Source organism: Microtus oregoni, unplaced genomic scaffold (genome assembly GCF_018167655.1).
Source record: "Microtus oregoni isolate MIOR12 unplaced genomic scaffold, Mior012 000002F_ref0000024, whole genome shotgun sequence".
In the NCBI taxonomy this organism is placed as follows: domain Eukaryota; kingdom Metazoa; phylum Chordata; class Mammalia; order Rodentia; family Cricetidae; genus Microtus; species Microtus oregoni.
In genome coordinates this window covers 43,322,268-43,349,017 of record NW_024543061.1, presented here as the reverse complement: position 1 = coordinate 43,349,017, position 26,750 = coordinate 43,322,268, and the positions used below count along the sequence as shown (strand labels likewise).

The following is a 26,750-nucleotide window of genomic DNA, read 5'->3' as shown; positions in this document are numbered from 1 at the left end:
TGTTTGGTATATCACTCAAAAAGTGTATACTTAACTCTGTAGTTAAGTTTCTTATAGGCAATATACAGCTAGGTCTCATCCTTTGTTTCCAGTATATGTATTTTTTTTCTTTTAGCTGATACTCTTAGGATGTTAATATCCAAAGAAATCACCAGAAAAGCTGAATTAACACCTCTGTTGTTATTATTGTTTTCTTTTGGGGAGGGGCTATTTTCTTGTCCATGCTTTATCTGCCTTTAGTGAAACAATTCTGTGATTCCATTTTCATCTCTTCTAAGATTATTGTTACCAACTAAATATTTGTACACTTCCTGGAATGTCTTTAATAAGCTAGCTGCCAAGTTGTTAATATTAAGAAATTAGCCTTGGGAGATGCTCAGGTTGCAGAGGTAGAGAGCCCTTATGAGAGAACCTTCACCCTGCTGTCTACATTGTCAGGGTGCAGAAAAAAGAGCATCATCTCTGAACTAGAAGTAAATCCCTTGCCAGAAACCTTAACCTTGGACTTTTCAGCCTCCTGAGAATTGAATTTCTTCTTTCATTTTAAATTCTCTATTGACTTATTTTATTAGGAATGTGTATGTGAATCTGGAAAATGCATATATTATACAGCACACACACATAGGTTACAGGACAACTTGCTTACACAATATGGGTTACAGGGATCAAAATCAGGTCTTCAGTTTAGATAGCAGTATCTTTAGCCACTGAGCCAACATTCTGGCCCCAGATTTCTATTGTTTATAAACTTCCCAGCTCATATTATTCTGTTGCCACACAAACAGACTGGAACCCATGTCATTTATACTTTTTTTTTTTACATTTCTAAGTGGTTCTCCTACAGTTGTACTATATATTTGTAATTAATCCAAGCCAATTTTGGAGTGCTTAAAGTCTGCTTTTAAACCTACTTTGTAGGTAGGGTTTATAATGAAGTAGTACTTAAGACTACTTTATAACATAAACTTTCATAATGTTGTAATAGGAGTGGCGGGGCTGCATCCCCAGCACCCCAGCAGCCTGGCTAGCTTATGCTCTGAAATAGCAACACACAAACTGTATTCATTAAAACACTGCTTGGCCCTTTAGCTCTAGCCCTTACAGGCTAATTCTCACATCCCGATCAACCCATCTCTAATAATCTGTGAGCACCAGTCTTACCGGGAAAGGTTCAGCATGTCTAACCTGGTGGCTTGCTTCATCGCGTGCGTCTGCCCGGGAGAGTGGAGCATGGCATCTCTCTGAGGCGTCTGCTCCCGAGAGGAGAGCTGTGGAGTCTGAGCTCACTTCCTCTTCCTCCCTCCTCTGTTCTGTTTACTCCTCCCACCTATCTTCTAACCAATGAGGGCCAAGCAGTTTCTTTTTATTTAATCAATGACCTTCCTCCATCATCATAATAGAATGAAGGACCTTTTTATAAAGAGCCCTGTATTTCTCCCTTTATTCCCTTGTTTTACTGTCAGTCAGTTCACTTGCTCATGAACATATAAGCCTACATCAGCATATATATAAAAACACACACAGTTTCACCCTGGATCTAATACATTGGTTCTATTAACTTGAACAAGTAATAGTTTATTGAATCAAATATGAATAACAAATTTTTTCCACTTCCAATGTATATGATATGTGTGCATGTGTTTTTATATATTCATGTACCTAGGTGTCCGTGGTATGTCTACCTACTAGGGGTGGTTATCCAAAGGTCCAGAAATTTCCTCAATTGTTTTTCCACCTTATTTTTTCAAGTAGGGTTCCTCAGTCAAACCCAGGGCTCTGATATGGCTGATCTTGCTAGCTAGCTTTGCTCTATAGTTCAGCTCTCCAGTTTCCAAGGCTGCCATTCCAGGGAGGTGACCATGCCCAAACTACACAGTATATATTTAGTTAGTTAGTTAGGTAAGTAGGTAGGTAGGTAGGTAGGTAGTTAATGTGTGAGTGTTTTGCCTGCATATATGTCTGCATACCTTGTGTATGCCTGGAGCCTGTAGCAGCCTTGATAGAAACTGTAACCTGAGTTATAAACAGTTGGAAACCTCCATTGGGAATGCTGGGAATCAAACCCAGTCCTTGAAATATATTCTGTGTTCTTCATCACTGAGCCATCTCTCTCGACCCAAGTATGCATTTTTACATGGGTTCCAGGAATCTAGCCCTCTTTCTTGTAGGATAAACTCTAAAACTCCTTAAGCATCTCCTCAGTTCTATGAAAAGCAACATCTTCATTTTACCTTTATATCCACACCATTGCTGCTCTTCCTTTTTATGTAGATTTAGGTTTCTACTCCATACACATTTTTTTTTCCTCTCTCTCTCTAAAAGCTTTTAGCATTTACTGTCCTAAGGAAATGTATTTCCTCCTCCCTTTGCAAAAAGCTATCCCTTGGGTCAGACTTTAAGAATGGTAGATGCTGCTATTACTGCTGCTGTTTAGTTTTTTTGGAAGTGGTGATCTTGTCTCAGTCCTTGACTACCCAGTGCTTACTTGTTCTGGTTTCTGAGAAGCAGTTCTAATTCTTAACCCCTAATCTAGTTTCCTGCAAGATTATTTTTGGCCATTTTCTGGAGATTGATATGCTGTGCCTACATGTATTTTTGGTTGAGTTTAAATTTGTCTTTGTCATTTACCATGTTAGGTGTGTTTCTTGAGTACTGCGTTGTGTGTTTCGGAATGAATGAGAGGGAATTTGTTGTCACTACACTACCGTTTCAATGCTTTTCATTCTCATGTTTCCTCTTTCTGCCACTCCTATTCAATGTATGTGATAATATATATATATATATATATATATATATATATATATATATGTCATAGTTCTTGAAAACTCACTTTTGTTTTCTTCCAGTCCACTTAAAATTTGTGTGTCTGTGTGTCTCTCTCTGTGTGTGTGTATATATGTGTCTGTGTGTCTGTATGTCTGTGTCTATGTGTGCCCATACATATCTGCCTATGGATGCATGCACTCATACCCAAGCAGGTAGAAACTAGAGGATGATAAAGTGCATTTGCTCTGTCACTTTCTGCCTGTTCTTCTTGAGATTATCACTGAACCTAGAACCTGCAGTTTTGTCTAGGCTGGCCAGCCAGCAAGCCCTAGAGATCATCTTGCCTTTACTTCCCCACATCCCATAGTATTAGGGGTATAGTCATAAGCAAGCCAAGCAAAGCTGTGTTCCTTTGGTACTGGGAATTCCAGTGCAGGTCCTCATGCTTACATGACAAGCAATCTTACTGAGCTGTCTCCCAGCACTTTTTTATTCTTTAAAATTCTTTTTTTTATGATCTTAAGGATATATATCCCATCCTGAGCTTCATCATCCTCTAATGAGCCCATAAAAATGTCATCCTTCATTTCTGTTACAGTGTTGGAGCTCTGTAACATTTCAGCTTAATTTTCATTCATGTGTTCCTATATGTTTATTTTCATCATCGGCATCATCAGCATATTAAGCTTGTTTTGATATTGCTAGTCTGATAATCCCAGTGCTCCTTCTATATGCAATTCATAAGTCTCTTCAGACTCTGATTTTATCTTCTGGAATGCAACATAACTTACTTTGAAAGGTGGAACTGTTATTGACAAAAGAGGAGGTAATAAGCCCTTACCAGTATAGCGTTAAAGTTGTAGGGACAGGGGATATGTTCTGTAGTGTCCCATAATTCTGTAAGAGAAAATTTCATTCTTCTTACTCATGGCCTGGATCCCTGGAGTAGAGTAGTAGACTTCACTTCCTTTTTTCTCAACATCTTCTTCCTGTTATGTGGGTCTGGATGTCTGGAGATGGGTGGAGTTGGCATTGCCCTTACTCAGGCTGAGTGGGATCTGATAAACCCCAGGAAATCAGACTAATAGAGCAGCTACTCCTGAAAGCAGTAGGGGCAGAACAGAACTCTGATATCATTCCTTTCCTCTGCTCTAGCCAAAAATGTGTATACTTTTCTTTTGATAGTAACTGTGAGGGCGCCTGGAAGTACAACTAAGTTTGTTGAAGGCTACTTCTAACTGATCTCCCAAAGTGTCCCACATTCACCTGAGTGGGCTGCTCTGAGCACCCAGCAATATATCAAATACAGTTCAGAGTTTTTCACATGATGTTGGTTTTCTTGGAGATTTCAGCTTGTGGATTTCTGCTCTGGCAGTGATGAACTTCTAGATTAGTGTGCTGTCTTATCAGTTTGCACTGTGCCCTGATTTTCATGATGCAGCTAAGAAGAGTTGTTATTTTTTTTTAAGCTTCTTCAGCTTTTTTACTTGTTGAGATAAAGTGGCAACTTCTATACTCCTTAAAAGCTCCAGAATTCGGGGCTTGCCTTTTATATCACATGCCACTTCCTTGTGTGAGTTGTATTGTCCATATTGTGCTGGATCTTTTACTCCACTTTCAGAATGAAAATCACTTTATGTTGTAAGACATAATATTTCATGATACTATTTAACTGGCCTGGAAATAACTGAGAAAGGGAAGCATAAAGAAGAAACGGGCTGTGATGGTAAACACTGTCAGCTTGACAGGATCTAGCATCACTTAGGAGACAAACCTCTGTAAATGTCTGTATGGGATTATCTAGATTAACATGATTCAGGTGAGAAGATCCACCTTCATGGTAGCCAGCACCATTCCATGGGTTGGAGTGTTAGCATGAGGAAAAGGGAGAAAGCAAGCTGAGCACCAGTGTTCATCATTCTGCTTCCTGCCTGTGGAAGCAATGCAACCACTGCCTCAAACTCCAGCTGCCATGCCTTCCCCATCGATATAGACTGCACTGTCAAACAACAGACCCAAATCAGGCCCTTTGCCCCTTAAGCTGCTTTAGTAGGGGTATTTTATCACAGCATTAGGAAAACTAACTAATGGTAGATAGGTCAGATGGGAAGACCTGAGCATTTGGAGTAAATGTAGAAGTTCTAAGTGTTTGAATTTATAAGTTATTATTATGGAAAGCAATCTGGTTTTATAATCCTTTCTCTTGGATCATTTTTAAGTCAGTTTTTTTATAGTCACATTAACTTCGAGCCTATTCTTCCTTTTCTTTTTGAATATACTTCTGAGATCATAAATCTGTAGTTCTGAAGCAGGAGAATGACTGTTGAGACACAATAACCTGAGATGGTACTGAAAATAGTCAGATCTCTCTAAGAGGACCTATCTAAAGAGGGGCATCGTCGTCTTCTCTTTGAGCTTTCAGAAGTCCTTTCTCTGGACCACACGCAGAATACTGACATAAAAGAAAGGGTGTCTAGTCAGGGATTTGGCTATCTTTTAAAGCTTATTTTAGGTACTTGACATAGGCAGCGCAGAACAGCCTGGCAGGATGAATACTGGTGAATAAATACCATACATCCACAATTCTTCCTCCCTTGGAGTTCTTCTTGAAAAGAACCAAAGACATGGCTGAGAATATATTGGTCTTTCCTAGGGTTCTTGCATCTCTGCAGCCTCAAACACTAGCAACACGGCCTCCACTGGCCACCTAGCATAATGTGGCAAGTGTGTTTCCCTGAAATGGTAGCAAGGTTCCCAGATTACAGGTTCTGATCAACTCAGTAAGAGCCATCCCAATTTGACAGCCATGTGAATGAGCTTCTCAGCCCCTAATCAAGCCAGGTGTATTAAGATGTTGCACAGGGATGACTTTACTGCCTTGACTGCTCTTCTCTGAGCAGAATAAACGAACCTTCTTTGAGCCACCAATGAATTTCTGGATTGAGTCATTACTTTGCAGTAGTGAGTGCTGGGGTAGTAGAAATAAACAGCAGGTGTTTAGCACATTTTAGTCATCACAACACTGGGCTTTCCAATCCTGTGTACCAAATGTATTGCAAAGGAGAGATCTATGCTTGCTATACTTTATGCATATAAAAAGAAAGACAAACATAATTTATGTAGCCAGGTGATGATGGCACATGCCTTTAATCTTAGCACTTAGGAGGCAGAGGCAAGCGGATCTCTGTGAGTTCCAGGACAGCCTAGTCTACAAGAGCTAGTTCCAAAGCTACAGAGAAACCCTGTCCACCCCCCAAAACAACAACAACAACAGCAGCAGCAACAGCAACAACAACAACAACAACAACAACAGCAACAACAATAATAATAATAATAATTTATGTGAACCATGAATTAAGTGGTTCCTGAAAATAAACTCCTCTGGTTCAGAATATTTCCATTCTATAAAATAAATGTCTAATCAATTGAGAGTCATCCTAGAGTGATATAGGTTGCCATATAGTATACATTTCTGTATAATTTTAAGAACTACTCTTCTTATTGATTTGTTTCCATAAATTTCAATGAACAATATCAGTGCCATTGGCAAACAACACTAGCATTATGTCAAGGAGTCACCCTTGTGCTTGACTCCTACTCTCTGTTCCACCAACAATGTCTATGTTGCCTGTTTTCCAGGATAAAAATGTATAGAAATGCTTGTTACAGCTTAAGATTTCCCTAGAGTACAGCCCAACTTAATAGTTATTTCACACATTAATTTAGAGTTGTTTAAGTATACAGTGTAGTATGAAGTTAAAGGTAAGTTTAGAATTAAATATAGAATTCAGACTTTTAGAGTTGAGGAAGACTTAAGCAGTCATCTCAAGTTTTGTATTTACCAAGCAGTGGGTATTAGGCACATAAAATCCCAGGAGATTTAATGATTTTTGATCCTGGCTGCTTTTTAGAGCCGTGTTAAGTGTCCCTTCTTTCCAGTTTATTCTACCATAATTTCTTAGGATACAGCGTGAACATTTCTGTCCATTTTGAAAAGATTCTTTAAGTTAATATAAACAAGCAGTATTAAAAGTTAGTATGTTTAAATGGATCATAAGTGCAGTAATAACAATCATAACATTGATGGAGGAAGGTCATTGGCTAATAAAGGCACTGCCCTGGCCCATTTTATTGGTTAGAGGATAGGTGGGAGGAGTAAACAGAACAGAACGCTGGGAGGAAGAGGAAGTGAGGTCAGAGACTCCACAGCTCTGCTCTCGGGAGCAGACGCCTCAGAGACGCCATGCCCCGCTCCCAGGATGAAGCTCCGACCCAGGATGGACTAGGCTGGAATCTCCCCGGTAAGCGCACCTTGGGGTGCTACATACAGATGATTAGAGGTGGGCTAAATTAATATGTGAGAATTAGCCTAGAAGAGAATGGGCCAGGCAGTGTTTGGAGGAATACAGTGTCCGTGTAATTATTTCAGGGCATAAGCTAGCCGGGCAGGCGGCTGGGGGTGCTGAGAACGCAGCCCTTATTACTACATAACATGGCAATAATATCATAAAAATAATAATCCAAGCAGAATATCCGCATTTTTCCAAAAACATAGACCATAAACTGAATGACAGCATTAAATAATATACATGGAATAAACCTCTTTCATTTTCCATTTTATTTCAATCATTTAGGTTCGTTATAGAGGACTAGTTAAGTTGGTAGCAGGTTTGTGATTATAAATGTTAATACTTGATAACCTCCTGTTTTAATTAACAGAGCAAAGGTCTCTGTCTCAGAGATTTTAACAATATTCAGCTAATTCCCTTTTCCAAGATCTTAGTGCTGAACCACATTGCTTTCTGCCCATTTCTATTCACCTTGATTCCATTCGTTAACTATTATTGGGGTGATTTGATTCATATTTAAGACATAAATCACATTCACAATAACAATTTCCATATTAAATTTAATTTACTCAGTTAAAGAAAAATTGAACAACGGAACACTAAAATGTCATAAACGTTATAAAGGTGTTATTATAATGACTCAAGGGTAAGCGACACTAGGTTGACATCTATGGAATAGGACAGACTAGTTCGTCTAAGGACCTCCATGACAATGAGCTATTGTGTGAACATGCCACACTGGCCTGAGGGGAAAAGTACTCCCTAGTTACTGACATGAACTTAATGTTTAAAAGCCGACACCTATGGGGCAACTTAGACACTTTGCACAACCTAAAATATGCACCAAAGTTCAACCACATTAGTGTGCTCCTAAATATGTCAATTATTTCAGAACACATAGGAAGAGGTAGGCTGAGACTCTACATCACATAATCAAATCATTATTCTGGTTTCTGGGCAAAAAGAATGTTCAACAATTTTTATATTAACAGGTTACATTCTACCTGCCTTCTATATCACCTGTTCAGACAACCAGATGATTAAGCAAAGTCATTAATCAGTCAGAAGAATTAATACTGTTTAACACAGTCTGAGTTGTTTGAATGGCTGAATGACTGCTGATTTGTTTCTTTCCTTGAGTAGACAGAATGCATTTACAAACAAGGTGACCTTGCTACAGTCACTGGAGTTAATGGGGGACAAGTTGTAATTTGTTTGGCCATCAATGCACAGGTTTGTTTTGTCTCTACCTGCTCTTTCAGGGACCTTTAGAGAAAAGAACACTAGCCAGGTTCCAGAAAGGATCTACAGGCTCCATTGTTTTCAAGGTAGCTGGATGTGACTCAGAGGTCCAGTTAGAATTTGAAAATCACTATGGTGAGAGACGGAATGGTTAATGTGGGACAATTGTTAATAACAGACTGTGAACAGTGATAAAAGGAGGAAACCCACTTACTCAACCCTGCCTTCTAAAAATAGCTATCAGAACATGTTTCTTACTCTTTAAACGTAAAATTTGTCTTTTGGAAGCCTGATAGCCATGTTACCATAGACAGTGCTTCCTAAGAATTGTGCTGACAATATGTTATATTCAAAGTTCATACCCCATTGTCAGGATAAGAGGTCCCCCCACTTCCAAAATATATATTATACTTCAGTTCCTAACATATGGCAGACCAAAAATAGAATTTTAGCTAACTTGTCATTAGTAGTAATGGTCTGGTTTTTGCCTGGTATGGGTTATCACTTCATGTACTGTTTTTCTTTGTGACGAGTATTTTTGATACTACATCAAAATTTTCATTATCATCATTATCTAAAAAAGCAGGAAAGTTAATGATTATCTTCTTTTTGCTATTTTATTAATATCAAAAAATAATTTTGCCACTAAATACATTTATGATATATGTCAGTGATATGGGAATAAGTGTTCTTATAAAAGAAAATATGTATAATTATCTACATAATTGAGAGTGATATTAGAGGTTAGAGTTGTAACTCCCTGACAGAAGGCTTGCTGAGCCTTGCATGACCCTGTTCAACTCCACCACCATGGAAACCTAAAAAAAAGTGGAAGGAGAGGGATTGGAGCAAAGCTTGGGAATCAATCATAAATGTAGCAACCCAAAGGAGAAAAAACATATTGTCTTTAAGCATGTAAAGATGAACTTGACATTAGCCATAGAGTACTTTAATTTTCCTGGAGTATTGGCCAGAGTCTCTAAAGGACAAAAAACATTATAATGACTACGTATTAGAACTGGAAGTTTCCTGAAAAGGCTTCCATGGTAAGTGCTGGTTGTAACAAAATGGCTGATCATGCTGTAGAAGCTGAGAACCTGATAGCTGCTCAGGTCATGAAGCTAGATGCCCCAGCTGTCTCGAGATATGAAAGAGCTTGGGAGATTCTCGGGTCTTCAGTCCCATTAGAAAGCTGAAGAAATCTGGTCCTGATGTCAGAAATGGACAGCAATCAGCAAGCGCCGGAAACAATGGTTTAACCAACATCTTTACCAGCCCAGACAGGCAGGCAGCCTGGACCTCCTTGTATCTTGACCACCTCTAGAATGTGCTACCAACTGTAGGGGAAGGGTCTGCTAACTTCCTAGAAGGAATATTTATGGGCAGAGAGATCTCTTAGTTGATTCCTGTTCTATTCAAGTTGACATTTAACTGACATGCCTGCATACTGATAAATGCACATGGCTACACCCCTGTCATCTCTATGTCCCAGACACATTCAGCTGCCCTCCCCTTTGTGACTCACTCCAATAGGCTGTGCCCTCTCATGCCTTGGAGTTTGCACCTATGCATGCCCTTTTCTTTTTTTCCTTTTCCTAGCTAACTTCTGCTTTAATACAAATTTAGCTCAACTGTCAGTTGAGAGATAAACCTCAGAAAACTATAGATTTCTTCTGCATGATGTAACTTTTCTCATACTATAATTTTACACCAATTTGTGTGGTCGTTTGATTGCTCCCTGTTTGCTCACTGTCAGCGTCGTAAATATAAGGACTGTTTCCCCCACTCAGGATCATATCTCTAGTAACTGAAGTGTGATAGTAGTTGCTTAAGAGGTTTTGAAGTTACCTTATTTTTTATATATATATATAATACGATGCCTGTAAGAAGGAACTCAAATCTGTATGAACTGTGGAACATTCTTTGATGCCTTAAGCTTCAGTGTCAATCATTGGAAAATTCTCTCTTAGTTTTCTTCTTCTAGTAAGCCTATAGCTACCAGTTTTGAAAAGTTAATTTATTTCTAGAAAACTGAGAATCCCACTGCTAAGCTTTTAGAGAGAAAATTTAACGGAAATGAGACTGGGAGGTGAAGAAAATGAAGGTTTGACACGATTGACTCATGCTATTTGATAAAGAAGGAGAAGTTAATAGTTTGGAAAAAGAACACAAAAATGAAGACAGAACAGTACAGACAGCATTAAAGGAATATTAGTGCTCGTAGGAATTTACTGCAAGGTTATCAGACCTCTATGTTGTTTTATTTAGTTATCCTATACCCTAGATCATGGGTGTGTAACCTTTTGGTTTCTGTGGCCAAATTGGATAAAGAAGAGCACTTTACCCATTAGGAGGAGTAGATTTGGGGGATGGGCTGGAAAGACTTCAAAGGAGAAAAAGGCTGGGGGTAGAACTGTAGATGGAAGGTAAAATGAAATTAAAACTAAATTAAAATAAGAAAAGAATTATATGGGTTATGCATTAAGTATACAAGCACAAGTGAAGGCTGCTGAACCAAACAAAAGAAAACAACATCATCTGTGAGTAATTTTTATATCCACCATCCATCCATTTGTTAGCACAGTGACCTCACAAAATAATCTAACTTACGCATTAGTGTTTGTACAAAAAATTAAATTGTGAAGCAGATCCTTGATTGAAATCTTAAATAAAGAAAACTAACATATCTAAGTAATGACATTTTTAAAAATGAATTTTATTAAAATTGTAAAAAAATAGGGCAATGCAAAATTAGTCGGATACTTGACAATGTAGTTGAACACCAATGTATCAATGTCTTGTTTGATGATAATAAATGAAGTTATCAATGAGTTCTCAAGGTTCTCATTGGATAGTTTGGTTCTAACTTCTCATGCAGTGTGCTTCTTTCTTAAAGATAGTTCAATATAGGAGCTAACACAAAGCAATGATGGCCTAAATAAGGCATTTCCATGAAGTAAGGAATGTATCTTTTCTGAAGACAGGTCTTGTACAAGTTATTAAAGAGACACGAGCAAATATTTCTTTATGTTGAATGTCAGAGTGAAGCATTATTCACTCCATTGAAAAAATGAGCAGGTAATAAATGTATGTAAACTCTAAGATAGAGTCACAAATATATTAAAATATTTTCTAAAAATCTTCAAAACTGTTTTAAAATTATCTTTATCATATTGAAAAGCAAGGCTACATATCTTTGGCTGTTCACAGGCCAGTGTTTACCTGTGTCAAAATGCAAAAACAAATTTGCCTTCATTTGTGTTTGCTCTAATTTCAGTTTCATTAGGAACACTTATAATTTGAAATGTTATATGACAGGGTTTTACCTTGAAAATTTATATTTGATTAATTTAAATAATTGGTTAATGTGCAAGGAGAAAATTCTTATAGAGTTCCACCCTGAAGCAATGAACTACAAGCAGCTAATGACTATTTGTAAAAGGAAAATTAGGCTCTCCCAAGAAAAAGGCCCCTAACTGGTTGTCCAGTGCAGAATGGTCAGTCCTGGAGCTGTTTATACATAGCAACAAAAAGCGAACTCAGCAATTGTATCCATTCCTATACAAATACCAATCAAAACGCTATCACATGGGTGATGTAGGAGTGTCGTATATCAATCTGTTGATTTCATTGGTTAAGCAATAAAGAAACTGCTTGGCCCTGATAGATTAAAACATAGGTGGGAGGAGTAAACAGAACAGAATGCTGGGAGGAAGAGGAAGTGAGCAGAGACTCGACAGCTCTGCTCTTTGGAGAGAGACGCCATGCTCCCCTCTCCTGGGCAGAGGCGGGGAATAGCTCTGCTCTCTGAGGCACATGCGATGAAGCTCCGACCCAGAATGGTCATAGGCTAGAATCTCCCTGGTAAGCCACCTCATGGGCTACACAGATGATTAGAAATGGGCTAGTCCAGGTGCGAGAATTAGCCTAGAAGAGGCTAGATAGAAATGGGCCAAGCAGTGTTTAAATGAATACAGTTTGCGTGTTGTTATTTTGGGGCATAAGCTAGCCATGTGGGCGGCTGGGGTGCTGGGGACGCAGCCCCACCGCTCCTATTACAACACATGGGGAAGGCATGTGAAGGATTCAGAGGAAGGCATTGAGGAGGAATTTGAGGGAGCAAAGGGAAGAGGAAATGTAGTATTCTTTTATTTCAATTAAGAACATATTTTATTTTTATTGTTTTTATTATGCTATACATTTTCCTCCACTCTTCTCCCTTCCAATCCTTTCCCCTTCTACCCTCTCCCGTGATCCCCATGCTCCCAATTTACTCAGAACTTGTCTTTTTCTCTTTCCTATTTAGATCTATGTATATATCTCTTAGGGTTCTCTTTGATGTCTAGGTTCTCTGGGGTTGTGGATTGTAAGGCTGGTTTTTCTTTGGTTAATATCTAAAAGCCACTTATGAGTGAGTACAAGTTATATTTGTCTTTATGGGTCTGGGTTACCTCACTCAACATGTTTTTTTTTTCTAGATCAATCCATTTGCCTTCAAATTTCAAGATGTCATTATTTTTTATTGCCGAGTAGCAATATTACTCTATTGTATATATGTACCATATTTTCTTTATCTGTTCTTCATCTGAGGGGCATCTAGATTGTTTCCAAGTTCTGACTATTACAAATAATGCTGCTACGAACATTGTTGAGCACATGCCCTTGTGGTATGTTTGAACATCCTTTGAGTATATACCCAAAAGTGGTATTTTGGGTCTTGAGGTAGATTATTTATTAATTTTCTAAGAAATCACCATGATGGTGGAAGTCACAAAATAATCCCACACTAGTTCAGAATTATGAATAATGAAGGGTTATTTATAGCGGAGACTTGCAGATCACTGTCCCAGATAAGGAACAGAATCTACATAAAAAAAATAAAAAGAATGCTAGGTTAGACTGTTTATTTCTATTATGCAGATTATTTGGCAAGGAAATGGCAGCGAAGTTGGGGTCTTCCTAATCTCCTTTCCCAAGACAGCATGAGGTTGGGTTGCCAATTGTAAAGGACAGTCATTGATGTGGGAATTATACTCAGTGTAAAGTTCCCTTAATAATCGATTAAAAGAATACTCAGCTGTCTGATAATAATGTTAAAAATCTATAGTTTGCAATGATAGGTTAAAACAGAATTAATAATCATTTTGTTTCACTTACCAAGTCACCACTAAGAACATGTAAGTTCTGAAGTTTTCAGGTGGTCTGCAGTTGAAGATAACATAGTGTAAGCCGCACACTATCATAAACTGAAGCAATAAATGCATACAGATAGGAAGTGCCACATATATTGATTTGGGGTGACATGGAAACACGGCATTGTCATCTATGTAGTATACTCTATGTATATACATCTATGTATATAAGCGCATGATCAAGTTATAGAACAATTAGTATAAACAATCTCATACCGATTTAAGTATGTGAGTTTGTGTTGTATGCATTCACTGCTCTCCAGTGCTGCAAGCAGCCTGCACACCATGTGCTGAACACCCCTGCCCTGGGAAATTATCACCATGCTTCTAAATATTCTCTGATATTATGCAATGTTTGATAAATATATTGGGGGGGGGAGTCTGTGAAGTTCAACATTTCGGAGTTTTGACTAATTTTACTTAAGATTTTCTGAATATTCCTCTATGATTTCTTTCATCACAGTAAACCAACAACTGTATTCTCTAAGGAGTCAAACTGATAGAAGAAAGGGTCACTTGCAATATCTTCTCGACAGAAATTCTTTGGAAATTTTGGCATTTCTAAAAGTTATTACATCGTGATAAAAATCTTAGGATTTGTGACTAACACCTTAATTTGAATTTTGATTATTAAATATTAAATCTTATGAGGAAATTAGAGTAAGAAACTACAGTCTTATTATGTGAATATATTAGCTTATCGTTTCTCTAAAAGCCATACACTTAAAAGTATAACTGTACATACTCTTATATTTTTGGCAGCTATTATTTCTCTACCAAAATGTTAAATCCAATTACCTGCCACAAAATAATCTCTGTGATATAACCAACACTGAACTCAAGCGAGAGAATATGGCTGTCATCCAGATTATTCCCATGATCCTTCATTCTACTTTTTTACTGACACTACTAAGACAGGCCTATACTCTCAGCTGTTTCAGAAGGTGAGGCAGGAGGATTGCAAATTTCAGGCCAGTTTGTGAGATGTATAAAGATCTTGTCTGTAAACAAACAAACAAACAAACAAACTATGGATGTGATTGTGTGGGGAAGTTAAAACTGAGTACTTGTGAGGCTCCATATTCTACTCCTAGTGCTTGAAAAGCTAACAGCAAATACAAAAGATGATTGATTATAACTGTAACCATAATCTAGGTGTCTCATGGGATAAAAGCTATATCTTGTATTTAACTTTTATGTTTCTTAGATTCAACCATATCAGTCTATATGTATTACACATTTATTTATGAGCAGACAGTCTTTCATTAACTAAGTCATCTGAAACCTATTTTAACTAAGGTAGACAGTTAATTTCTTTGTTTTCCCTATAAATTTTCTTTAGTGTATATACATGTGCATTTCTTGGGGCATAGCATAAGGAACAGAATTAATTGGAAATGGGTTGTACATATGACTCCGCTTTAGGTGATATTTGAAGTGATTCAAATAGGATTTCTAATAGATTTCTAATTGCAACAACAACAGCTCTAATCCCATACCTGTAGCAGATATTGAAAGTGTCTCTTTCATTTGTATTTGTCTATACACAGTGTATGCATCATGGTTTTATTTCACCTATATTAAACATTCTAATTCATAAGCATAGCTTGTTGTATACATGCAAACCTTGTGAGTCTAGCTTCAGTATATGTCCTGGAAAGCAGAGACTGTGTTGGGAAGGACTCTGTTCTTAGGTGACTCTGAAGTATGAATCATGGTGCATGGTTTTGTTAAGGAGAATCTCACTTACTTCTAGAGCTCTCTTAAACAACAACACTTGGGTAGGAGACAAAGCACTGAAAAAAGAAGAGTACAAATAGAGTGGAAATGGGTGAAAAAAAGATGAAGGTCCTGATGTGGGATTCCTCTCCTTATGCTATGAATACGTTTTATTATAATTGGTTATTAAAGAAGCTGTTTTGACCAGTGGCTTAGTAGAGTAAAGCCAGGCAGGAAATCTAAACAGAGATGTAGAGAAAAAATAGATGGAATCAGGGATATGCCATGGAGCTGCCAAAGGAGAAAGACGCCAGCTATCAGATAGAACCTTACCTGTAAGCCACATTCTTGTGGCAATACACAGATTAATAGAAATGGGTTAATTTAAGATGTAAGAGTTAGCTAAAAATATGCCTAAGCTACTTGCCAAATGGTGTTGGGTAGAAGGATCTGTGGGCTGCATTCCTGCCTGGCTGCCTGGCTAGCTTATGCCCCAAAATAACAACACACAAACTGTATTCATATAAACACTGCTTGGCCCCTTTCTATTAATGTGTGTAGCACCATGAGGTGGGGACTTACCAGGGAGATTCTAGCCTATGTCCTCCTTGGGTCGGAGCTTCATCACGTCTGCCCTGGAAAGGAATGGCATGGTGTCTGCCTCACTTCTTCTTCCTCCCAGCATTCTATTCTCTTTACTCCACCCATCTATGTTCTAGCCTATCAGGCCAAGCAGTTTCTTTATTAATTGACCAATGACCTTCCTCCATCATTTCCCCTTTTTCTGTTGAAACAAAACAAAAAAAGGAAGGCTTTAACTTTAACATAGCAAAATTACATATAACAAAACAGTTATCAAGTATTAATTACAATTACAATATTTATATCTATTTTATCTTTTATCATAACAAAAGAAAACAACTATAACTATCTATCTATTCTTCAACTCCATCAAAGACTCCAGAAGAATACAATATTACCTAAGCAAACAAAAAATAAACAACTTCCAAACTCTAGAAATGACAGAGACATCTTGCTGCCTGGACAGTCATCCAAAGTTCCTCTGTACCGTTGGGGCATCCACCTTCGGCCTACAGGCCAATAGTATCCAGCAGACATTTCCATGAAACAGGGAATTTCAAAGGCAGTCACTATCTGCTGTGTCCTGCAGAATGTCTCACAGACTCTTTCATGAATCAGGAACCCCGAAAGATCATCTCACCTCTAGGCAAGTTCAGCAGCCCTCTCTCTGAGGGTTCTCTGTGTGCAGTTTATGCAACAGTCCAGGCAAGAGCAGTTTCTTGCCCAAATGGCTATCAAACTTCATAAGGTGCCTCTTCGATGCCCATCTTCTGCTTGAAGTAGATTGGTGCTGCCAGGAGCAGACATGTCTCATTGTCATGAAAAACCTTAAGTTATTAAAACATTAAATGTCCTATTCTGTAGTCTTTGAAAGATATGAAGAATGTCTATCTAAAATACATCTATATACATCTAGAAAATCTAACTAACATGACTACAAGCTTGACTATTATCGATGATTATCCATTAACGACCTATATACATTACATTTTTAAATGAACTACACAATCACATTACCTTAATCAAAAACAGAAATACATATACATATAACAAAATTGACCTTAAAATCCATACCAATGCAAATTATTAATATCTATATCATATCCCCCTTTAAATGTAAAAGAACATTTATAAACAATTAGGAATATGGGCACAGTTTTTTTTTTCTCTCCAACTGCTTCATGCTGAATGGGGGCGTTGTTATTTAGGTCTTTCATGGTATAACCTGTCTGCTAGGTTCATCTCAGTTGGCAGTTGAATGAAGTAATTTTCTGAAGATGTTCACAGCAACCTTTCAGGAGGGCATGGTTTATCATACCATATTGGGATAAAAGCAATCAATAGGGACTCATCCTCTGTGAAAACAAAAGAAGAAACACTTTTCCAAAGTATCATATCCTTAGATCCAAATTCTGAAGTCAAAGTATTTTCAAAATACCTATGTTGGATTAATTCAGCAATATTTATAAACAAATATCTTTTAGCAGCTGTTGCTCTATTCTCAGCCTTCAAACAATTCAAAGAAGCATAATAGCATACAGTATCAAGATTCTCATTGTATTTTCCATCTTTGAGCAGCTTTATTTTAACCTCTATTTCATTTATTTTTACTTTTATTTTTTGAGACTCGTTCTCTGTATATCTTTGTCCTGGAATAACTCTGTAGACCAGGCTGTCCTTGAACTCAGAGATCCACTTGCTTCTGCTTCCCAAGTTCTGGGATTAAAGGTGTGTGCTACCACACCTTGAACTCACAGAGATCTGTCTGTCTCTGCCTCCCAGGCACTGGGATTAAAGGTGTGTACTTCCACACCCAACTACTCTCTTTCTTCCTTTTTCTTTTTTGTTTTTTACTTTAAGAACTTTAACTTTTAGCCTGCATATATTTTTAACACACTGTAAATCATTTAAAGGGTTTTTTTGTTTTTGTTTTTGAATCTCTCTTTACTGTATCTCTCTCTCTCTTTTTCTGACCACATGAGCCTTGAAATTACTGAGCAATATGGGTAGGATTAAAGCTGTGGTTTTGCCGGCTAGATCCAGCCCATTCCTTAGCTTTCAGCCTCATGGTGCAGGTACCGGCTATAGCCATTTTTATTTCCACAACTCTATGGCATTTCAAGGTCCTTGCCAGCATACAAGCTACAACACTCAAGTCCTCTCTCTGTAGCCGGCCTTTCTGCCTCAAAGAGTCAGAGTTTGCACTGGCAGGACAGCCCAGAAAGCTGGCATTTTAAAACAGCACAACTTTTTTCCCGCTACAGCTGAAAGCAAACATGCATGCAGTCAGCTTTTATTAACACCATTTAAGTGTTTTGTGGCAGGACCTCTTAAAAGAGCTGCAGGGTTTTGCAGCTAAAGCTGAGTCAGGAAGCCTCTCTTACATGAGCGCGCTTACTTGCCTCTAGCAGGCAGAGCAGACACGAGAAATTGCTGCTACCAAGAATACATGCTTTACTCTATTCTTTCCCAGGCTTTCTCAGGCTTTATGTGGAGTTCAGCCATTTTGTAGTGGGAGTTGTGGGCTGCATTCCTGCCACCCGGCTACTGGCTGCCTGGCTAGCTTATGCCCCAAAATAACAACACACAAACTGTATTCATATAAACACTGCTTGGCCCATTTCTATTAATGTGTGTAGCACCACGATTGGTGACTTACCAGGGAGATTCTAGCCTACGTCTGCCCTGGAGAGAAGCAGCATGGCGTCTGCCTCACCTCCTCTTCCTCCCAGCATTCTATTCTGTTTACTCCACCCACCTATGTTCTAACCTATCAGGCCAAGCAGTTTATTTATTAATTAACCAATGACCTTCCTCTATCAGTGTTGTAATTAATAATATAATTAATATAATAATCTGTGTTATTATTTGGATCTGGATGGCTGGAAAATGAACAAGGAATCTCTCCTTACGAAAAGGTCCCTCTTAGTTTTTGCAAAATTTTCTTTCTGTTAAAAATTCTTCCACTTTTTCTATGTTGATCATGAGAAAAACAACCAAATGTACACCAAATACTTATATATACATAAAATGAAACTAAAGGAATTTATGAAAACATGATTGTTTTTTTTTTAATTATATATCCTCTGCAGGAGACCCTGATGCATTTCTTTGGGGAAAATATCTTTGTTGTTGCTCAGTTTTGTTTTATACTCAAGATTACCTATTTTTCTTTCTTTAGTCTTCAGTTCCCAACACCAATCTCTTCCTTACTCATTCTAGAGCCAAAAACAACCAAAGGTAGATCCAAATGACAAAGCAGATAAGAAAATTACAGTTAAGTTCTCTCTAATCTGTTTCAAAATGAGAAAGTAAAGACAGAAGAATACAGGCCTCACCCAGTGCCTTGGTGGCATTTACGGGTCATAGGGCTTCGCAGAAAAGAGGAGATTTCTATGGAAATGATAATCACCCTCCTGTGAGCATGAGGAGCTCATAAAACCAGAGGAGTTTGGAAAGGTCAGCAAGCAGGGATAGTTATCTCCAGGGACACATTTCTAAATAACCCTGAGGAGAAGGAGGGGGGGGGGGGAGGAGGGAAGGAAAAAAAAAAGCTCAACTCTAGGAAAGTAGAAATGTGCAAACTGAACAGTTTTTGGATTATCATTTAATTATAGCCATCAATCACCTTACAGCTGCTTCTCCCAGTACCCCAGAAATCCTATCTAAAGCCGTATGATCCAACCAATGGAGAATACACAGGCCATTAGCAACTCCAAGGATGGGGAGCAATATGGAAGATATTAGCCTGAACAGGATTTTCGGGAACTACCTAAAATTAGATCAGTCCGGTCCCTCTTGCCACAAACTCTAAGCCCATGCAAGAGTAAAAAAAAAAAAAAAAAAAACTCCTTTTAATTACCACGATAAGCACTGCCTCTTCTCCCAGGATGGACGTGAAGTGACGATCATTTCGAAGCGCTTCTCTTTCCAGATGCTCTTATTTTAGTCTATATTTCCACTGATGTGGGAAACTGACCTGCAGTTACTCATTTTATGAATGTGAATTTATATTCTCTGTAAATGAGGACCTTTTAAAGTTGAGCATTTAGATACACATTTGCTCCATTAATTGGTAACAGGGGATGCCAACAAAAGTCTTCTGCATAACTGTTATTTATGAGGTTTTAAAGTGCTTTAATTTCTTTTTTAAAGGGGGTTCATATTTTCTTGCTCTAAGTTCCATAGCATTTTTAGGAATTAGATGACTTTAGTCTTTTACGCTCCAACGTGTTGAGAAAAGAGAAAAATGTTTCAACCCTGGTAATCCCCCCTGCCATGCCATATTTATTTCCCACTAGGTACCCAAATGCTTCCTCCTCTTCTCAGGAAGATAATTGCACTGGGGTTGCAACCAGAGAGAACTGAGCTGGTGCTAAGCAGTGGATATAAAAAGAAGTGTTGCCTGGTTGAAGTAAATAGAATATGAGACTATAATCTCTGCCCTCGTTTATTTTTGAAGCCATAAATACCCAAAGAAATGCTCTATATGCATATAGAAATGTGTATGCCATCCTGCATGGTTTTGAACTTGTCTTAATTTCCAGATATCCTATGATTTCAGTGTCCTGAGTACTTGCCACGTTGTTTTCTCTAAACATGGATTGCCTTGCCTTCAAGATCCTTTGTTTTTTAAATATAATGATGTTTCATTACCTGTTTCCCCAACAGAGTTCGTCTGGCGATTTAATGATCAGAAACATCCAACTGAAACACAGTGGGAAGTATGTGTGTATGGTGCAGACAGGGGTGGACAGCGTTTCATCCGCAGCAGAGCTCATAGTAAGAGGTAAGCAGTGTTACCTCCTGTGTTGTCTAAAACTGCTCCATGGGCATTGCTCACTAGAGGAAAGCTGTAGTGAGATACTATGCAAAAATGCAAGGCATAATATTGAGGTTATCCCTGACACCCATATGCCAGAATATATGACAATAATAATGTATTAATTTAAAGAAATAAAAACCTCAACTGTGCCCTTCAAATAGTTCTTACTGTAATTGGCATTCTACAGCTGCTGCCAAGTCAATGTGTTTTTGAGCATGTCGTTAATTCAACAAATGTATTTAATAGGAAATAGAGGGTGGTACATATGTGTCTGTCTCCAAAAGCCTTATCCAGAGCAATCGGAAAATTTGCCAACCTGGGTTGTCATCTAGGGTACTGATTTACTGCTAGGCTGAGAAATAGATGTCCAAAGCATATCACAGAATAAACCACATTGAGGTAGCAAGCCAAGTTGTGTTTCACAGAAGGCCATACCTCCCAAAGCAGGGGATGCTTAATTTATCAAGGTACTGGAATGCCGCTGAATAGAGCATCGTTTCGTAGCTGGCACCTGTATTCACATAGTATTATGAACCAGGGTTTCCTATCACTATCTCTCCACTGAAAATGGGAATGCAGAAAAAAAAAGTGGTAGTTTTATTGCCAGTTAAATGGCATCTTCCCTTAAGTTCTTTTGAAAGTGGCAACAAGTTGGAGGTATTAAAGTGATGATGTAAGCCTCTTTGCTTTGGTAGAAGAGGATGGCGTTTATGGGATGCTCTTTGCATTCTTGCCTCCTTTAGGTTCACCTGGACCACCGGAAAATGTAAAGGTAGATGAAATTACAGACACAACAGCCCAGCTCTCTTGGACAGAAGGTACAGACAGCCACAGCCCGGTTCTATCCTATGCAGTCCAGGCTAGGACACCTTTCTCTGTGGGCTGGCAAACTGTCACAACAGGTAAAGTAGATGGGAGAAACAGAGGGCAGCAACCTAGAGAATGTGCACCAGTTGAGTGCTGGCACAGGCTGGCTCTATATCTTCTGAACTATTCCTTTGCAGTACCTGAGGTCATTGATGGCAAGACGCATACAGCTACCGTCGTGGAGTTAAACCCATGGGTGGAATATGAGTTTCGGGTAGTAGCCAGTAACAAAATCGGAGGTGGAGAACCCAGTTTACCCTCAGAAAAAGTAAGGACTGAAGAGGCAGGTTAGTGCTTTTGTTTTCTGAGTAATGGGTTAATAGATTTACCGGGGTGTGTGTTTCCATTATCTTTGATCTCCCAGCCACCAAGGGATCTGTCTCAATAACCCATTGTCACAATGATATGACCTTTCTAATAGCAGACCTCCATATGGCATTTTTCAAAAGAAACCTGTAAGTGACTCTGATGTGGTGTGGCATTTCAGGAGTTCAGTCAGTTTCAGGCGATCATTAGTGTGTGTTGAGTGAATATGTTTTTGTCATTTAAGGTCATAATTACTATCTGACATAACTCCCTGTTAGCAGGGGAAACATTGTTTCCATTTATAAGAAGCACTGACAAATCAGCCTGATAACACCACTGGGAGCTATGCTGCTGAGAAAACTCATTCTGCCACCACGCTCCGCAAATGCACGCGGGCAATTGATGAGTAGGATATTATGGCTCCATAAGTGTCAGATTAAGAAAGCATCATTTTAAGAATTTATACGAGGCAGTTATTAGCATGTGTCACAAGCTACTTTCATAATTCTAAAAGCATGCTTCCCTTAAAACTCAAGAGTTAGCAGGTAAACCTTTCATTGCTTTAGAGAGGCAGTTGATGGGTACATCAAGACTCCCTTTCCAAAACCAGTAATGTTAATTAAAATGAGGCATGAGATGCAGCAAATGTATCAGTTTAAGCACTAAGCCAAAGGAGAATGGAATATGTTTGCACATTGTAAATTCGCCTTTCCTCGGGATGGTATACCTGATGTTGGTTCTAAGTATTGTGGGAAACAGGTAGCATGTGTTCTGGCTATCCTCTTCATTCCTTCACACAATGTGTTTTTAGGGTCCATCTGATATGCTTCCAGAAAATACAGCAGGGCATATTACAAAGGCCCTCTATAGAATTTATATTCTAGTTTCATCTCAGGATTTACAAACCAAAAGGTTCTCAGCGTGAGTGAGAAAGCTGATATCTGTGGGAGTTTTATCAAGAATGCTTCCTAGCAGGACCTGAGGGTTCCAGTCTGTGCCACTCTTACCAAGAGCCTGTGCCATGCTGAGACTTCCAGTCCAGATGAATGCATGCTGAACTTACTCCCTGTCAATCCTGGGAAATAATTTTTTCTGTCACCTTAGTTAGTTGTTACCAAGTAGCTTTCACTTGGGTTATATTTTTTTCTCACTGTTTCAGAGATTTCTGAAACATTTATATTATGTAAATCAAATAATTTGATGACTTTATCGAAATGTTTCATAAATGCATGTGATTATAAATAACTGATGATGTTACTAATGAGATATAGAAATGTACATATGCACATGCATTTGTATCATGTGTTTTAGCATGTCAGTGTTAAAACCCTTAATGGTATCTCAAATGAGTAAATGAATCTCCTGTCAAATATTACCATATAAAAGCAGGGTTTTGTCTCTGTGTCTCTGACCCACACAGCTCCAGAAGTGGCACCTTCTGAGGTCAGCGGAGGAGGTGGAAGCAGATCTGAACTAGTAATAACCTGGGATGTAAGTGTTCGGGCAACATCTTTCCCATCAGAGTATTGCTTTTCATCCAATTATCACATTTTCCTGCAGTATACTGATGTTAATTGTGATGATGATGACAGTGGTGGTCATGGCAGTGATGGTGGTACTTTTGCTAGTGGTAGTAATATATACATACTGGTAGCACTGATGCTGATATTGGTGTTGGTTAGAGTGACATCATTTCTGGTGTTATTAGTGCCAGCAGTTGTATTGCTAAGTGATGCTGATGGTGAGAAGAATAGTGTTGTTGCTTATTTCAGTGTTCTTGTGCTGATGGTGGTACTCATGTTTGCACAGGGAAATAGGGAGCTGTTGATCATGTTGCTGATAGGTTACTGTTGCTGCTTTTGATGGCAAATGGTGCTAGTGTTTGGGATATTTTTGAGTCTGGTGCTAGTAACAGTACAAGGACATGGTGCTGCCACTGATGCTGTTCATGGTGCTAATGGTTTGGAGAGTGCTGATCATTCATGGTGTCTGTACCTGTGATGGTATTAGCAGCAGCATTGACTGGGGCTTAGCAATTCTGGTGGTACTCATGCTGCTTTTGATAGTGATGGTGCTGTTGGTGTCATGGGTGCTGGTAATGTCCATAGCTCTGGTTGTGCTGATGGTAGCGGTAATGATAGTGCTGCTGCTGCTGGTGCTGGTGGTGGTATTGATATGGCAGTAACAGTAGTGTCAGTGGTCTTGGTGGTCATGGTGATAATTGTGCCAGGTATTAGTTATGATGCTTCTGGTAGCTCTGGCAGTAGTATTGGTTATATTATTTCTGTTACTGGTAGTACTGGCGGCATTTATAGGTCTGTGCTGTGGTAGTGCTAGTGGCATTGGTGCTCTAACAACACTGATAGTACTGGTGGTCATGTAGTGCTGGAGATATCAGTACTGCTAGTGGCAGTGATGATAAAACTATAAAATTCGTGGTCCCAGTAATAGTGATGGTGTAGTAATGATGCCAGCACTTATCCAAATGATGCTAATTACTGGAGCATTCTCTCCTGCCCTAGAGTTCCTGAAGAATCACTCAGAGTTTTAATATTATTTACACTGTTTGGCCTATTAGCTCAGAATTATTATTAACTAGCTCTTAATTTAACATTTAATTTAAATTAACCTATATCTATTCATCTGTGTATCATCACTTACCCCATGGCTTACCAGTAATGCTAATACATCTTTCCCCTTTGTGGTTGGATGGCATCTCAGACTCTGCCTTCTTTCCCTGTCTCTCTGCTTGGATTTTCCACATGCCTGGTTATTGGCTAAATCATCTCCTTTATTAACCAATGGTAATAAGACATATTCACAGTATAGAAAAGGGCATCCCACATCAGATGCTACTTCTAATAGTGGTACTCTTGGTATTGGTATTGGTGTTGGTGTCGATTCTTGTATGACCAATCCTGGTGATGGTACTTGTGTAACTAGTGGTAACTCTAGCGGCCTAAGTCACAATGCTTCTAGTGTTGATTCTATCGTCTGTATAAATGGTGGTGGGCCTCATGCTGATACTACCAATGTTGCTGGAGCTATGGATGATGTTTATTATGGCACTGGTAATGGTGTTGCTGCCGGCACTGTTTTTGGTGATATTGGTGGTACAGACAAAACTAGTATTGATGCCTTTAGTACTGACAGTTCTACTGGAACTATTTGATGGTGTTGATGCTGTCAGGGGTACTGCTGGTGCTGGTGCTGGTGTTTCTATGGAGCTAGTGGCAGCAGTGATAGTAGGAGGTCTCGGAATATGAATGTGGGTCAGTTGGGGTGCTCTTACCAGTGCTCTTAAGAGATGCTGCTGATTCTAGCATTTCCAGCAATGATGGCAATGTTGGTGCTGATGTTGGTGGAACTGCCTCATGGAGGTGGTGTTGTTGGTAGTGATTGTGGCGGTGCTTATAACTCAGAGAGTCCTGGAACTGGTCCATGGTACTATAGCTAGTAGTGGTGGTGCTGGTCCTAGTGGCATTGATGCCAATGGTACTGCAGCTCACCCTGCTGCGTTCTGTGGTAATCACCTTTCCTCTCATTTGCACATGCTCATGTCATTCCAAACTCACAATGTGGTACCAGTGAAGACAGCGAGGCAGGAAATAATAAACATTACTGAGAATCAGGCCCTAACAGTTGACTCTTATTCACTCATAATTTTCCATGGAACCCTGTGTTTCGCACTGCTATCACACAGACCGTCATGTGCTTGGCTGTCTAGATTCTTCCTGGCCATTCTCTCAGCCTTGACTTCCTGTCACAATCAGGAGACACTGTAACAATGAATTAAACATTTAAACGACACTGGAACTAAATTCTCGGTAATCTGCAGATGTTGATTACAAGTAAAATGTCATTTTCCTGGAGTTGAGTGTAAGTAGAATCTTTTAATCACATGCAGCTTTGAATTTAGTGCATTGTTTTCACTTCCTCTTTCTCTCTAATTTTCTGTACTGAGTCATAATATCCAGGTATGACCTTTTCTATAAAATTAGCATTTAGAGATTTGATTGTTCTTATTTGTCTTAAAATAACAGGTATTCTTTAATGAAAGCTTATGTTGTTAGAAACTCAGATTTTGACTATGTGATATTCTAATATCTGAATAGTTATAGAAGATGTAAGTTCATTATCTTGATGCCTATGAATGAGTGGCATGTGACTGTCTAAAAGCATCTCACCTGACTGTCTCATGGGTGCTTTTCTCATTTTAAAAGTACATCTGCTTAATTCCATATAAATCATTATTTAATGACTTTCAGATTCACAAATGATGTCTCCATCGTTTTTGCTCTGACCTTATGAATGAGGATGATTTAATATGTCTTTTCTTTGTAGCCAGTCCCTGAAGAACTACAGAATGGTGGAGGTTTTGGGTACGTGGTTGCTTTCCGCCCACTTGGGGTTACCACCTGGATCCAGACAGTGGTGACATCCCCAGATAACCCAAGATATGTCTTTAGGAACGAAAGCATTGTGCCTTTTTCACCCTATGAAGTTAAAGTGGGTGTTTACAATAACAAAGGTGAAGGGCCGTTTAGCCCAGTGACAACAGTATTCTCTGCAGAGGAAGGTATGGAAAATATAAAGTCTTTAGTTCCAATCTAATCAATGCATTATTTTAAAGAAATGTCTTGAAAGTTCTTTGTGGCTTCAGATATATTTATATTTTTTTTCAAAAGAGCAGTCATCAGAGCTGCCAGGGCAGATCATAACAATCAACCATTCCTGACTTGAGATGTTAGGACTCACTTGATGGTTACAGAATATAATAATAAGACTCTTCATGAGGCATTCCAATCCTGAGTTTCATCTTGTGAACCATGGGATACTGTCACCTCTCAAAGTTCATTTTTCTTTCTGGTGTCAAAATTAGGCAACCCTTCAAACTAGCCT

General features: G+C 38.7%; 1 protein-coding gene across 4 annotated transcripts in view; it reads left to right on the top strand.

Annotated features, from left to right (window-relative positions):
• The window catches only part of Cntn3 (contactin 3), a 396,565-nt gene that overhangs the window by 339,728 nt on the left and 30,087 nt on the right, over positions 1 to 26,750 (top strand). For 3 of the 4 annotated variants that reach the window (XM_041639546.1, XM_041639547.1, XM_041639563.1), the window contains 5 exons: positions 20,522 to 20,639; positions 21,419 to 21,577; positions 21,680 to 21,829; positions 23,269 to 23,339; positions 26,193 to 26,427. In XM_041639546.1, the coding sequence (XP_041495480.1) occupies positions 20,522 to 20,639; positions 21,419 to 21,577; positions 21,680 to 21,829; positions 23,269 to 23,339; positions 26,193 to 26,427 (733 nt within the window). The remainder of the gene's footprint in view (positions 1 to 20,521; positions 20,640 to 21,418; positions 21,578 to 21,679; positions 21,830 to 23,268; positions 23,340 to 26,192; positions 26,428 to 26,750) is intronic. The other variant, XM_041639553.1, reaches the window with a different exon arrangement.